The following is a 12,165-nucleotide window of genomic DNA, read 5'->3' as shown; positions in this document are numbered from 1 at the left end:
ATTACAATCATTACAGTACATATTAGCTAAATCGTACAAGTAGTACCTAGATCTAATCTGGATTGCAATCTAAATGGTATGTGCACTCAGCAAAACCATATTAATGTGCATAGCTTTAGCTATTGAAAACACAATTGAAATTACAAATATTGATAACTAGCCATTGTAAAATAGGATATCCTTCACACATTTGACAAATTCCCTGAGTCTAGGTTCAAAGATATGTTTTTAAATGTGTCTTTATGTTTTTAAATAGGACCCTCTTCTCCAGAACCCAATCCCCTCAAATTTAACCGTCCAACAGAAAAAACTGTAGATAACAAGTTAGCGTACACTATATCTAACAAATCTATGAATCTGTAACCGTTTCTATGGCAACCGATAAACTGTCTAACAAAACAACAGGCATTTTTTTTGTTTTTCCGCTTATATTGTTTACCATTTCGTTTTGTTGTTACCTTTATTTGCCGCATTATATAATTAGATCTAGTTAAATATGGAGGACGAGGAGGATCCGTTCGAGGGGAGTATGGCGGCGGTGGGCTCCGAGACTACAGAAGCGGAAAGGGAATTTGTGAAGGTAAATTAAGATTTATTTTCACTGTGAACAAACTTTTACGTACAAAATACTAATCTCAGAGGTTTTTTTTTCCTACCTATGCTGATAGCCTTGAGAGGCTATTTCAGCTTCACTCTAACGTGTGTAGGTGAGCTCACGCACCGGTCACCGTCCTCGCCGAAACCGTCGCTTGCGACGAAGGGCTCGACGAGTAAATTAACCCTCAGACACAGCCCACTGAGTTTCTCGCCGGATCTACTCAGTGGATCACGTTTCCGATCCGGTGGTAGATTCTTCGAAACACTGCTCTTACTAGGGCCAGTGTTAGCAGCACTCCCGGTTTGAGCCCCGTGAGCTCACCTACACGTCAAGGCGAAGCTGAAATAGCCTCTCAAGGCTATCAGCATAGGTAGGAAAAAGACGCGACAACACTACCTCAGTCATTGTTCACAGCATAAAAGGCAGACGAATGTAAGCCCTCGTTTAAAACCATCCTTTTAATAGCCAATGTCATTTTCAATCGCTTCAGATTCTTGATCAAATGAGAGAAGCTGAAAACTTGAAATTATATTCCGACGTGTACACAAAACTGTACGATTCCTATTTCAAAATTAAAGACGAGAATTTTGGCCATATCGAGGAAATAAACGCTCTGAAGGTTAGTACATAAATTAAATAACGTAATTAACTAATTATAATATGTTTTTCTATTCTATTCTATCAGCCCATGGACGTCCACTGCTGGACATAGGCCTCTCCCAAGCCTTCCACAAAGACCGGTCCTCCGCTGCCTGCATCCAGCAGATCCCCGCGAACCTCAATAGGCCGTCGGCCCACCTGTGGGAGGCCTACCCACGCTACTTCTTCCAGTACGCGGTCGCCACCCAAGAACCTTCTGGCCCCAACGGCCATCCGTTCCGCGAGCAATGTGTCCTGCCCCCTGCCACATCAGTGTCGCAATCCTTAGGGCTATGTCGGTTACCATGGTTTTTCATAAATATGTATCGGATAGTTATTTATATAGGAGCAGTAAACAGAATTTAATTAAAAATACTTTCACGGTTTAATCTTTCGCGGTCACAGGCGAGCGTCGCTGCTACCACGAAAACTTTAAAGTATTGAAAACGTAATGTAATGACAATAAAAAAAGCGAGATTAAACCGTAAAAGTTAAACGGTAGGCAGCAGCTTGGCTCTGCCTCTGGCATTGCTGATGTCCGTGGGCGACGGTAACCACCTCACCATTAGGTGGGCCGTATGCTCGTCGGTCTACAAGAGCAATAAAAAAAATAGTTTTAATAATGACAACGTCTCGAAAAAACCTACAAATAAACACGAAATTTGTCTAAATCTTGTACTGTGTGCTTAGTTCGAGTTTTTTAACGTTCTCGATAGCGTAAAAGTTAACTCAAATTTGTATGCAGTTGGAACAGCGCCCCTAGCGGCAAATTTACGCAAACGTTCCAACTTCATACAAATTTGAGTTAACTTTTACGCTACCGAGAACGTTAACAAATTCTCACTAAGCAGATTGATCTTTAAAATAATGCTGACTTCAATTACATATACGCTGCAGATGATTGCATATAGACGCTTGAAAGGCAAACGTGACTAAGCGACAATGCGTGAACATTACAGTAGACTAATTTAAAGTTGAAATACCTGAAAAAAAACAATTATTTTAACGAATCTAGCTGTAGTAGAATCTAGCTAGTAGCTGTAGGATTGAAATGATTTTAATAGACCTAGAAATAAATTTTTTTTGCGCATCGAATATGGTTATTGCCTATCATTTATGTACAAAGCAGCTATCGTCGCATAGTCACGTTTGCCTTTCAAGCGTTGATACGTACTTTCAGACAAAGCTGCAACGTTTTGATGACACGGTATCTGATTACATTCAAGAAATAACTGAAGCGAACAAAACCATCGAAAGATTGAGAGCGGACATCGGTAAGTATAGTTTGTTAGTGTCTACTTAGACTTATCAAAAAGTTTAACCCAATGGCGCGTTATATTTTCAGAGGTCTTTTTTGCCACGTACCATCCGGCTATGGAATGAGCGCCCCTCCACGGTGTTTCCCGAGCGCTATGACATGTCCTTCTTCAAACGTGGCTTGTGGAAAGTATTAAACGGTAGGCAGTGGCTTGGCTCTGCCCCTGGTATTGCTGAAGTCCATGGGCGACGGTAACCACTCACCATCAGGTGGGCCGTATGCTCGTCGGCCTACAAGGGCAATAAAAAAAAGAAAATGATGTCGTGGAGAAAATTATCAAGGTTTATCACCCGTCTTCGTTATTCCATCGTATCTGGTATTAGATTGAAATAGCAATGAAACTTTGCATAGATCTGGTGGTTGTATTTTCTGAAGTCTAGAGCGTAATGAATTACCTTGAGCTCTGGCTTCTCTTTCCCAAGTAGTCGGTACACGGTAGACGCGTAATGGACTGTGTATTTGAGGATATTCATGTTTTCTTTTTGGTTACCGTCCATTGCGAACGATCTCACTGATTTTTAAGTTTTATTCTGAAACCATAGACGTAAATGCAAGTAGCTACCTTGAGACATGAGGTCAAGGTCATAATAGTATCACAAAACAGCTGACCCCTTACCGCTGCTTCACAGTGGAAATAGGCAGGACGGTGGTAACCACCTGTGCCGGCTAGGAATACGGCGTAGCTCCAGTAAATCCTCCTTGATTCCTTGATCTATACAAATCAAGACGGATCGTTTTAACAGTCAATGATACCACTTTCCAAGTTGATCATCAGAGATGCTAACACGTAATAATAATAATAATATTTATTCAAGCCTCTTAAAATACAAACACGTACAAAAATTCTTAACACTAGTATAATAATATACATGGCTTTTTTATGAGGTATACAATAACAATATTCCCTGACTTTTATGCTAGGAAAACCTGTATTACAAAAGTCAGTAATGGCATTGTCCTGGGAATTATGAACAGAAAGCTTTAACTTAAGAAGTGATCCTAAAAATTAACATGTTGACTGCAATTTAGGTGACCGGTGCCCTAAGTCACGCACTGAAGTAATTATGTCGATTTCTCCCTTCGATTTTCTTTCTAAGGCGCCAGAATAACTAATAAGCTCTGGGACAGATGAATCCGAAGATACTACGAATGAATCTATTTCGAAGTGACCTAAAAGACTAAAACATACATTAACAAACAAAGGAAGGCAAAGTTAGGCAAACCAGGCGCTTAGTAACAGAAATCGACGTAATTACTTCAGTGCGCCACGTAGGGCACCGGTGACCTACACGGCAGTCAACAGGTTAAATACCACAATTCTTCTTCTTCTTCTTCTTTGTCGTTTCCTCATTACCGAGGGTCGTCACCACCTTGGTCCAGTTTTTGCATCAGCTTCCTCCAATGTTGCCTGCATTCGGCCTAATATAATAATAATAATAATCGCCTAATAATCCCACAATGAAAATGTGTGAATTGGACGTTTTCACTAAGTGATCTCTTCTAAATTACTACTGATATCCTGCGCATAGAGGAAGCTCGAGCACTGGCAGACGCGATGCACGCCCGTGAGCTTCTCAGCGTCGAGAGCTTGGAGACAATGAAGAAAACTGTCACAAGACTCGAGAAGGAGCTAGACGCAAGGAAAAGGGCCGGTGACGATGATGCGTGAGGAATTTGTATTCTTTTTATTTATTGCTTACGATATCTACGACGTAAATGCCGTCACACACCTTGAAATATGATTTCCAAGGTCTCAGTATAGTGCAACGGCTGCCCCGCCCTTCAAACCGAAACGCATTACTGCTTCACGGCAGAAATAGGCAGGGCGGTGGTACTATCCATGTGGACTCACAAGACGTCCTGCCACCAGTAAAAATGATTATATAATATACTAATTAAACATTGGATGTTGTAAATGGAAAAAAAACTGTTACCTTAATTTTAAATACAATATAAAATCCACCCTTTTTATTTATAAATCTCCAAACCAGCTCTCTTATATTAGAGGTGCAACGTCGGCAGTGAAAGAGAAGGAAAAGTTTGAGAAAGAGAAGGCTAGACTTCAAGGGGAATTGGACGGGGTAAAGCTAAGACTGACGAACGCCCTGAGCTATCAAGAGGAATTGGAGCAGAGGAACACTAGCGCAGAAGAAACCATCGCAAAGTTAGAGGAACAACTTGAGGTAGGAGAAGTGGTGCTGAGTCGATTCTTTTAGTGCGTAATATAAGCTGTAGTGAAGCTTGAGAGAGAAAGATAGAAAGAGAGTATTCTTTATTGTACACCAACAAAAGAAACAATGTGAAACATAAAATACAAAAAAAAGTACAATTGGCGGTCTTATCGCTAAAGAGCTTGTTGTTTCGATGAACCAAAAGAGATTCCAAAAGAGAGGTCCTCGTCTCCAGTTCTATGCCTTTTTTATTGCATAGATGGGCGGACGAGCTCACGGCCCACCTGATGTTAAGTGGTTCCCGGAGCCCATAGTCATCTACAAAGTAAATGCCGCCACCTACCTTGAAATAATAGTTCTAAGGTCTCAGTATACTTACAATCTACAGTGGTTTTTACGGATGTTCCGTTATAACTACTGAACCATGCACCCGATTGACTTGAAACTTGGTATCCATGTAGAAAATACATGTACTTAATTGATAGGCTAATATTTATGTGAGTCTTGGACTCCCTAATAATAATGACAATAAATAATAATGTTAATTTTAAATGCCCAGCAAAGCGGGCGAGTACGGCTAGTATGTTTATAAATTATAGCTTAAGTGTTATTCTAATGTGTAAGCTATATCTATTTATTAATACGTGAAGCAAAAACTTTGTATCCCTTTTTACGAAAATTGCGCGGACGGAGGAGTATGAAATTTTCCACACTTATAGAGAATATAGAGAAGAAGTGCACAATGCTACGATTTTTTTTAAATAATACATAAAAGATACATTAAATCAATAAAGAAAACATTACACACACTACATACCATGTATTTGACGCACACACGAATGCATACTATTTATTGTCAAACTTTTATTCTTGACGTCTGTTGTCAAATTGAGAATAGATTAAATATTGTTTGTCTTTGTTTATATTTTTTATAGTGTAGTCTTGGCGAAATTTGTGATTACAGAAGTATAAAATACAATCTTAATAGTGTACAAACTTACAATTCCAATTAATTATAGTCGAATTTCGACTACTGCGGGACCCCTAGTTATTGTAAAATTTCATCTCAATCCATCCAGTAGTTTTTGCGTGAAAGTGTATAGAACCATACATACATCCATACATTCGCGTTTATAATATTAGTAGGATATACCTAACGCAATATACCAAACTATAACGCAAAAAGATCGAGGCCTTTGAAATGTATTGCTGGAGAAAGCTGCTACGCATTCCTTGGACAGCTATGAGAACCAATGTCTCCATCCTCGAAGAGCTGAGGGTCACCAAGCGCCTGCTGACTATGTGCCAGGAAAGGATCCGGAGTTTCTTTGGGCACATAATGCGATCCTCATTGCACAGCCTGGAGAAACTTATCATTCTCGGACAAATGGAGGGGAAGCGCGCTAGAGGAAGAGCGCCAGCTAGATGGGTGGACCAACTCAAGGAGATGACTGGAGGCCAGATACAGGGAGCGGTACATATGGCGCAGAACCGGACCGAGTGGAGAAGATTGACATACAGTCACGATCCTCAGCATTGAGGGAACGACCAAAAGAAAGAATGCCTAAAAACAGCGCCACACGTCTTCCTTATACAGTTATAGTGATATCAAAATCGAATTTTCTAATTGTAAAATGTTGTTTTTTCTTCCAGGAAGCCGACAATAATGCGGTGCGTCAGAATCGTCTCGTGGATCATCTTAAATCGGAGAGCGACACGCTGAAGTCTGAAGTCGAACGCAGAGGCGTGAGCATAGGGAGCCTTAACGATAAGGTAAATTGATTTAGCACATCACTAGCACACAACTGAATAATTGCTGAATGTTTATTTAAGTGCAGATGCAAGAAGTGTAGTGTTTATTTTAGAATTAATCCAATTAAAATAAATTATGGTTTGAAAAAAAAAACAAAAAAAAACGCTTTTATAGAAAATCCAACTAAAAAACCGAAAATAAATTTTAATAAATTTGAATTAAAAATAGTGTAAGAAAAAAATATTTTATTGTAAAAAAAGCGTGGGGAGCTTTTCAGGATATTATCAAAATAACCCTTCTTCTCATCTGTTCATAAAAATATTAATAACTGCTGATACCAAATCATTTTTTCTTGCACTATTTTTAGTTCTAATTTATTAAAATTTATTTTCAATTTTTTTACCGTCACCCATGGACTTCAGCAATGCCAGGGGCAGAGCCAAGCCGCTGCCTACCGCTTAATACTCTCCACAAGCCTCGTTTGAAGAAGGACATGTCATAGCGCTCAGGAAACACCGTGGAGGGGAGTTCATGCCATAGCCGGATGGTACGTGGCAAAAAAGACCTCTGGAAACGCACTGTCGATGACCGCAGTGGCTCCAGGTAGTATTGATGAACTCTACTCCGGTGGCGGGCGGTGCGGTGGTAAAAACGAGATGACGGAATCATCTCGAACAATTCCTCAGAGCGCTCCCCATGGAACATACGGTACAAAATATAGAGGGAACCTAAGTTCCTCCGCAGACCTAGAGGTTCCAAACGATCCGCATATAGCCGTAAAAGCTTAAAGCAATTCAGTGCAGGTATTGACAATGATATCTTGTATATATTTAGATAACGAAAGCAGAGAAGATGCTAGAAAGAAGGGACAAGCAGCTCCGCGATTTGACGGCGAGGTTGGAAGCGGCTCAGCTTGAGCAGGAGGCTGCTTCCGCGAAGGCCACGCAGCTGAGAGAGCAACTGGACAATTTGCACATCGAGTTCGACAAGAACAAACAGGCTTTGACCAACACTACCAAAGAATTGAAGGTAAAATTACTCAGCTAACGAAGTCGAACCTTGAGGTCGCCGTGGCCTTAGAGGGTAAGCCGATGTTTTTTTTTTATTGCCTTTGTAGGAAGACGAGCATACGACCCACCTAATGGTGAGTTACCGTCGCCCATGGACGTCAGCAATACCAGGGGCAGAGCCAAGCCACTGCCTACCATTAAGTACTCTCCGCAAGCCTCGTTTGAAGAAGGATATGTCATAGCGCTCGGAAAACATTGTGGAGGGGAGCTCATTCCAAAGCCGGACGGTACGTGGCAAAAAAGATCTGTAAGACAGATGTATCGAGGGGGCGGCTGCGTCAGTATTCGAATCCCGAACACAGGTGCCAATTTATCTAAGGAAATACGTAATTAATTCATGTACGTAGATGACTTCTACGATGAAGAAGAAACATCATAATAGCGAAACACAAGACTGTCTTTCCTGTTTTGCGGCGATGCTGTAATGTGTCCCTATTTGAAGAGTGGGATAGCTGCTGTACTAAGCAATTGAGACTTGAAGTCTTGCCTGAAAGCGGGTTGTGACACATATCGCAAATACGGTGCGATAACGTCACTTATGCAAATTATAAAATCTTTTTTTAAATTTAACATCTTGTTATTTAATTCTTATATAGTTCTGCTAGGATATAGAAACAAAATGAACTACAAACTTCATCAGTAAAAGCAAACATCTCTCTCATCTCACTAATAACTATTAAAAAATGTATTTTCTCATACTCCGTTCAGTGTTAACAAAAATTACATAAGTTTACTGGTGTTAGGACATCTTGTGAGTCCGCACAGGTAGGTACCATCACCCGCCTATTTCTGCCGTGAAGCAGTAATGCGTTTCGGTTTGAAGTGTGGGGCAGCCGTTGTAACTAAACTTTAGACCTTAGAACTTATATCTCAAGGTGGGTGGCGCATTTACGTTGTAGATGTCTATGGGCTCCAGTAACCACTTAACACCAGGTGGGTTGTGAGCTCATCTATCCATTTAAGCAATAAAAAAAAAGTGACTTTAGTGCACCGTATGTGCGATATGTAGGTTCAGAGAACCAGCACACACCGAATGGGACGGGGTTTGTTTAGTGCAAAAAGAAATTAAACAAATAAAAAAGATGTGTGGTGTCGTGGGACACCGGATAGGGACGAGGTTCCTTATTATAAAAATATTAAAATTAAGTTCTATTCGAGGTATAAAGAAAATAATTATTCAGGTATAATTTTTTTAATATGATTTTTTTATTGATAAAAAAAAATACTTTACCAAGTTATCAACTTTATAGCTTATTCACAATGATTTATAAATAACATATAATAAAAATATGTTATTTTTTGTACGTTATTACAAAGTTAAGTTGTACACTGTGTGCATTACTAATAAAAATCTTACGTTACGGACATTTTTTCCCGGTTAGGGTACCCCTCCGCATCGTCCCATAAGGAACTTCGTTCCAAAAATATTGACTAAATCGATACAGTACGTAAACGCTTGAGCGTCGGAACTTCGACCTCTCCATCCGTCTTAACATAAGGTCCAAGTCTCTACAAAAATCACTGTGAGTCCAACGTCTCCAAAGTGGAAGTGGAAATGTACAACGCGACTTTTTAATTTTTATTGCTTAGATGGATGGACGAACTCACAGCCCACCTGGTGTTAAGTGGTTACTGGAATCCATAGACATCTACAACGTAAATGTGCCACCCACCTTGAGATATAAGTTCTAGGGTCTCAAGTATAATTACAACGGCTGCCCCACCCTTCAAACCGAAACGCATGACTGCTTCACGGCAGAAATAGGCAGGGCGGTGGCACCTACCCGCGCGAACTCACACGAGGTCCTACCACCAGTATTCTCACGCATCCCCAGAATATGATCGACGATGGTAACAGACTGCGCGCCGAGCTCACGAAGCTCACGAAGCAGGCCGTGCAGCAGATGAAGAAGTACCAACTCCTCGAGCAAAATAAAGCGAATGTAGAATCTGAGAGGTGAGTTAGTTTTTTTTTTGAATTTGAATTTGAATGAATCGACTACCGGATCGGAATCGCGACCCGTTGAGAAGATCCGGCGAGAAACTCACCGGCCTGATGCAAGGGAGTTAGAAGTCTACAAACAGCTGAGCTACCCTCAAATAGTCATGGGACGTCCGGTGCATTCGTGTTGAGCGATGCACCGGTATTTCGAATCTCAGGTGGGTACCATTTTTCTAATGAAATACGTACTTAACAAATGTTCACGATTGATTTCCACGGTGAAGGAATAACATCGTGTAATAAAAATCAAAACCCTCAAAATTATAATTTGCGTAATTACTGGTGGTAGGACCTCTTGTGACCTCTTGTGACCTCTTGTGTTACTATAAATGAGACCTTAGAACCTGTATCTCAAGGTGGGTGGCGCATTTACGTTGTGGATGTCTATCGGCTCCAGTTACCACTTAACACCAGGTGGGCTGTGAGCTCGTCCAACCATCTCAGCAATAAAAACAAAAAAAAACCTTACAACTCATAGGCGCAAGATGGGTGGCGCATTTACGTTGTAGATTTCTATGGCCTCCAGTACCCACTTAACATCAGGTGGGCTGTGAGCTCGTCCACCCATCTAAGCAATAAAAAAAGAAAAAAAAGGCTTGGTTGGTAGCGGAAAAAAAAAGTTTTTTATTTTGAAATTCACTACTTTAACGCATATTATAATTTCTTACAGGTTTTGGATGTTACCTACTTAACACTAGACGGCTTTTAAGATCCATTTAAAGTAATATTAATTAAAAGATGTCTTCAACTATTGCGCTGTCGCTTGTGCCTATAGTTTAGGTGACATTTGTACTTCTTTATCAATTCGTCATATTAGTGATCACTTTGTTAGTACAACTAAATAAATAAATTAAAGGTCGCCCAGTACTTATAATATTATTTATAGCATTATTATGGTTTTATTGTCGAAGACTTTACTTCTCTAATAACAGATGCCGCCAAGGCACTATATAATGTACACACAATACACAAATAATATTTAAAACAAAAAACATTAATCTACACTCAGCGGCACGGAATGTGGCCCAAGCGCGTTATGTGGTTTATTATCAAAATGAAACGCGACACAAGTTTCTTTTTTTTGTGGTAAAAATTAAATATTTATTTGGAACTTAAGTGCAAGCGATTAATTAACAAAAAGCGAGTTAAACTTGTGAAAATTACAAAAAGATGACCTTTTTTACAGCTCTATGTTTAAAAAATCTTTTGTTTTTTTTTTACAAAATTAGGGTATGTTACTTAAAATTAATAACGGATATTTCTACCTCCGGCCCTGATAACCTCCTGCATACGATCAGCCATGCTATTGATAATGTTTTTAATGTCCACCTGGGGTATTTCTTCCCAGGCGGCCACCAGGGCGGTTTTCAACTGACTGATAGTCACTGGGGGTTGGGACTGGATCGAATTCGCCTTTTAAGCATATCCCAGACATGTTCTATGGGATTCATGTCTGGACTTCGTGCTGGCCACTCCAATTTTCTGATGCTCACCTCCGACAGGTAATCATCGACGCAACGTGCTGTATGAGGTCGGGCATTATCTTGCATGAGGATGAAATCTTCGCCGATGAATCCCGATGAATCCCACGAATCATAAAACGTGTTCCTGAAGGATCACTTCAATGTATCGCACTGCTGTTGGACGACCTTCAACAACTACCAACTCTGTGCGTGTGTCTGAAGAGATACCTCTCCAAACCATAGCGGACCCACCGTGGAAACTGACGGTTTGCCTGGTAGTGATTGGCAGAAACCTCTCTCCATGCCTTCTTCACACACGTTCGCGTCCGTCTGGAGTTCTTAAGGCTGCTCGCCATTCGTCAGTCCACAGGACTTTACTCCACTGCTCGTGAGTCCACTGCGCGTGTTCACGAGCGGACCGTAGTCGAGCTACGCGATGGTGTCGGAGCAATTCTGGACCACGAGCTGGTCTTAGAGCACCCAGATTTCGTTCCTCCATTCTCCTTCTTATCGTTCGCTCACTTATGTTGATTCCTCTTGAAATTTGTAGCCCCTGCCGAATTTCGACTGCAGTAAGGAACCGATTTCGCAAAATTGGGACAGGTCATCGAATCGTCAGGCGAATCGATCATCTCGCACTGATGTACACCTAATACCGCCACTACCTGGTATCCTTGTCTATAGACCGGACTGGTCGTACATTGCTAAGGCGTACCTGAGAGTTGTAGGCGATACATTTAAAGTTTCAGCAATTTCTCGCCGCGTTCGCCCCTGATTTCCAAGTAACACAGCCTGAGCAACTTGAGCAGGTGTTAGGGTCATTGTTTTCCAATTCTGGAAGCATAAATTACTACCGATTAATTAAAAAAAAGTGCGTGTACTCATGTACGCGCGTAAGAAGTTATACTTTTTTTTTTTTTTAATATTAAATAATTGATAATAAATATTTAACGTTAATAATTTAATAATATTTAGTATGAATTATATTAAATAATAATTTTTTCATCTATATTACTAAAAAAAGAATGCTAATAACACTTTTCTTACGAGTGTACATGCGCGAAAGTTCACCTGCGGGCTATATTCAGACTCGCCAAGTTACGTCGGTCGTATTGTAATGAGCGATTTAGTGGGCAACTTCATTCTGTTAA

At 40.5% G+C, this 12,165-nt stretch overlaps 1 protein-coding gene across 1 annotated transcript in view; it reads left to right on the top strand.

The window, feature by feature from the left end:
• Window positions 1-375: 375 nt before the first annotated feature.
• Window positions 376-12,165, top strand: part of LOC114253104 (cilia- and flagella-associated protein 58) — a 69,335-nt gene continuing 57,545 nt past the window's right edge. Inside the window, exons 1-8 of the mRNA XM_089738867.1 lie at window positions 376-580; window positions 1,089-1,217; window positions 2,418-2,511; window positions 4,085-4,220; window positions 4,561-4,738; window positions 6,380-6,499; window positions 7,314-7,508; window positions 9,385-9,506. Coding sequence (XP_089594993.1) covers window positions 497-580; window positions 1,089-1,217; window positions 2,418-2,511; window positions 4,085-4,220; window positions 4,561-4,738; window positions 6,380-6,499; window positions 7,314-7,508; window positions 9,385-9,506 — 1,058 coding nt within the window. The 5' untranslated portion in view covers window positions 376-496. The remainder of the gene's footprint in view (window positions 581-1,088; window positions 1,218-2,417; window positions 2,512-4,084; window positions 4,221-4,560; window positions 4,739-6,379; window positions 6,500-7,313; window positions 7,509-9,384; window positions 9,507-12,165) is intronic.

This window comes from Bombyx mandarina, chromosome 26 (genome assembly GCF_030267445.1).
Source record: "Bombyx mandarina strain Sakado chromosome 26, ASM3026744v2".
NCBI lineage: Eukaryota > Metazoa > Arthropoda > Insecta > Lepidoptera > Bombycidae > Bombyx > Bombyx mandarina.
This window is presented reverse-complemented; position numbering and strand designations above follow the sequence as displayed.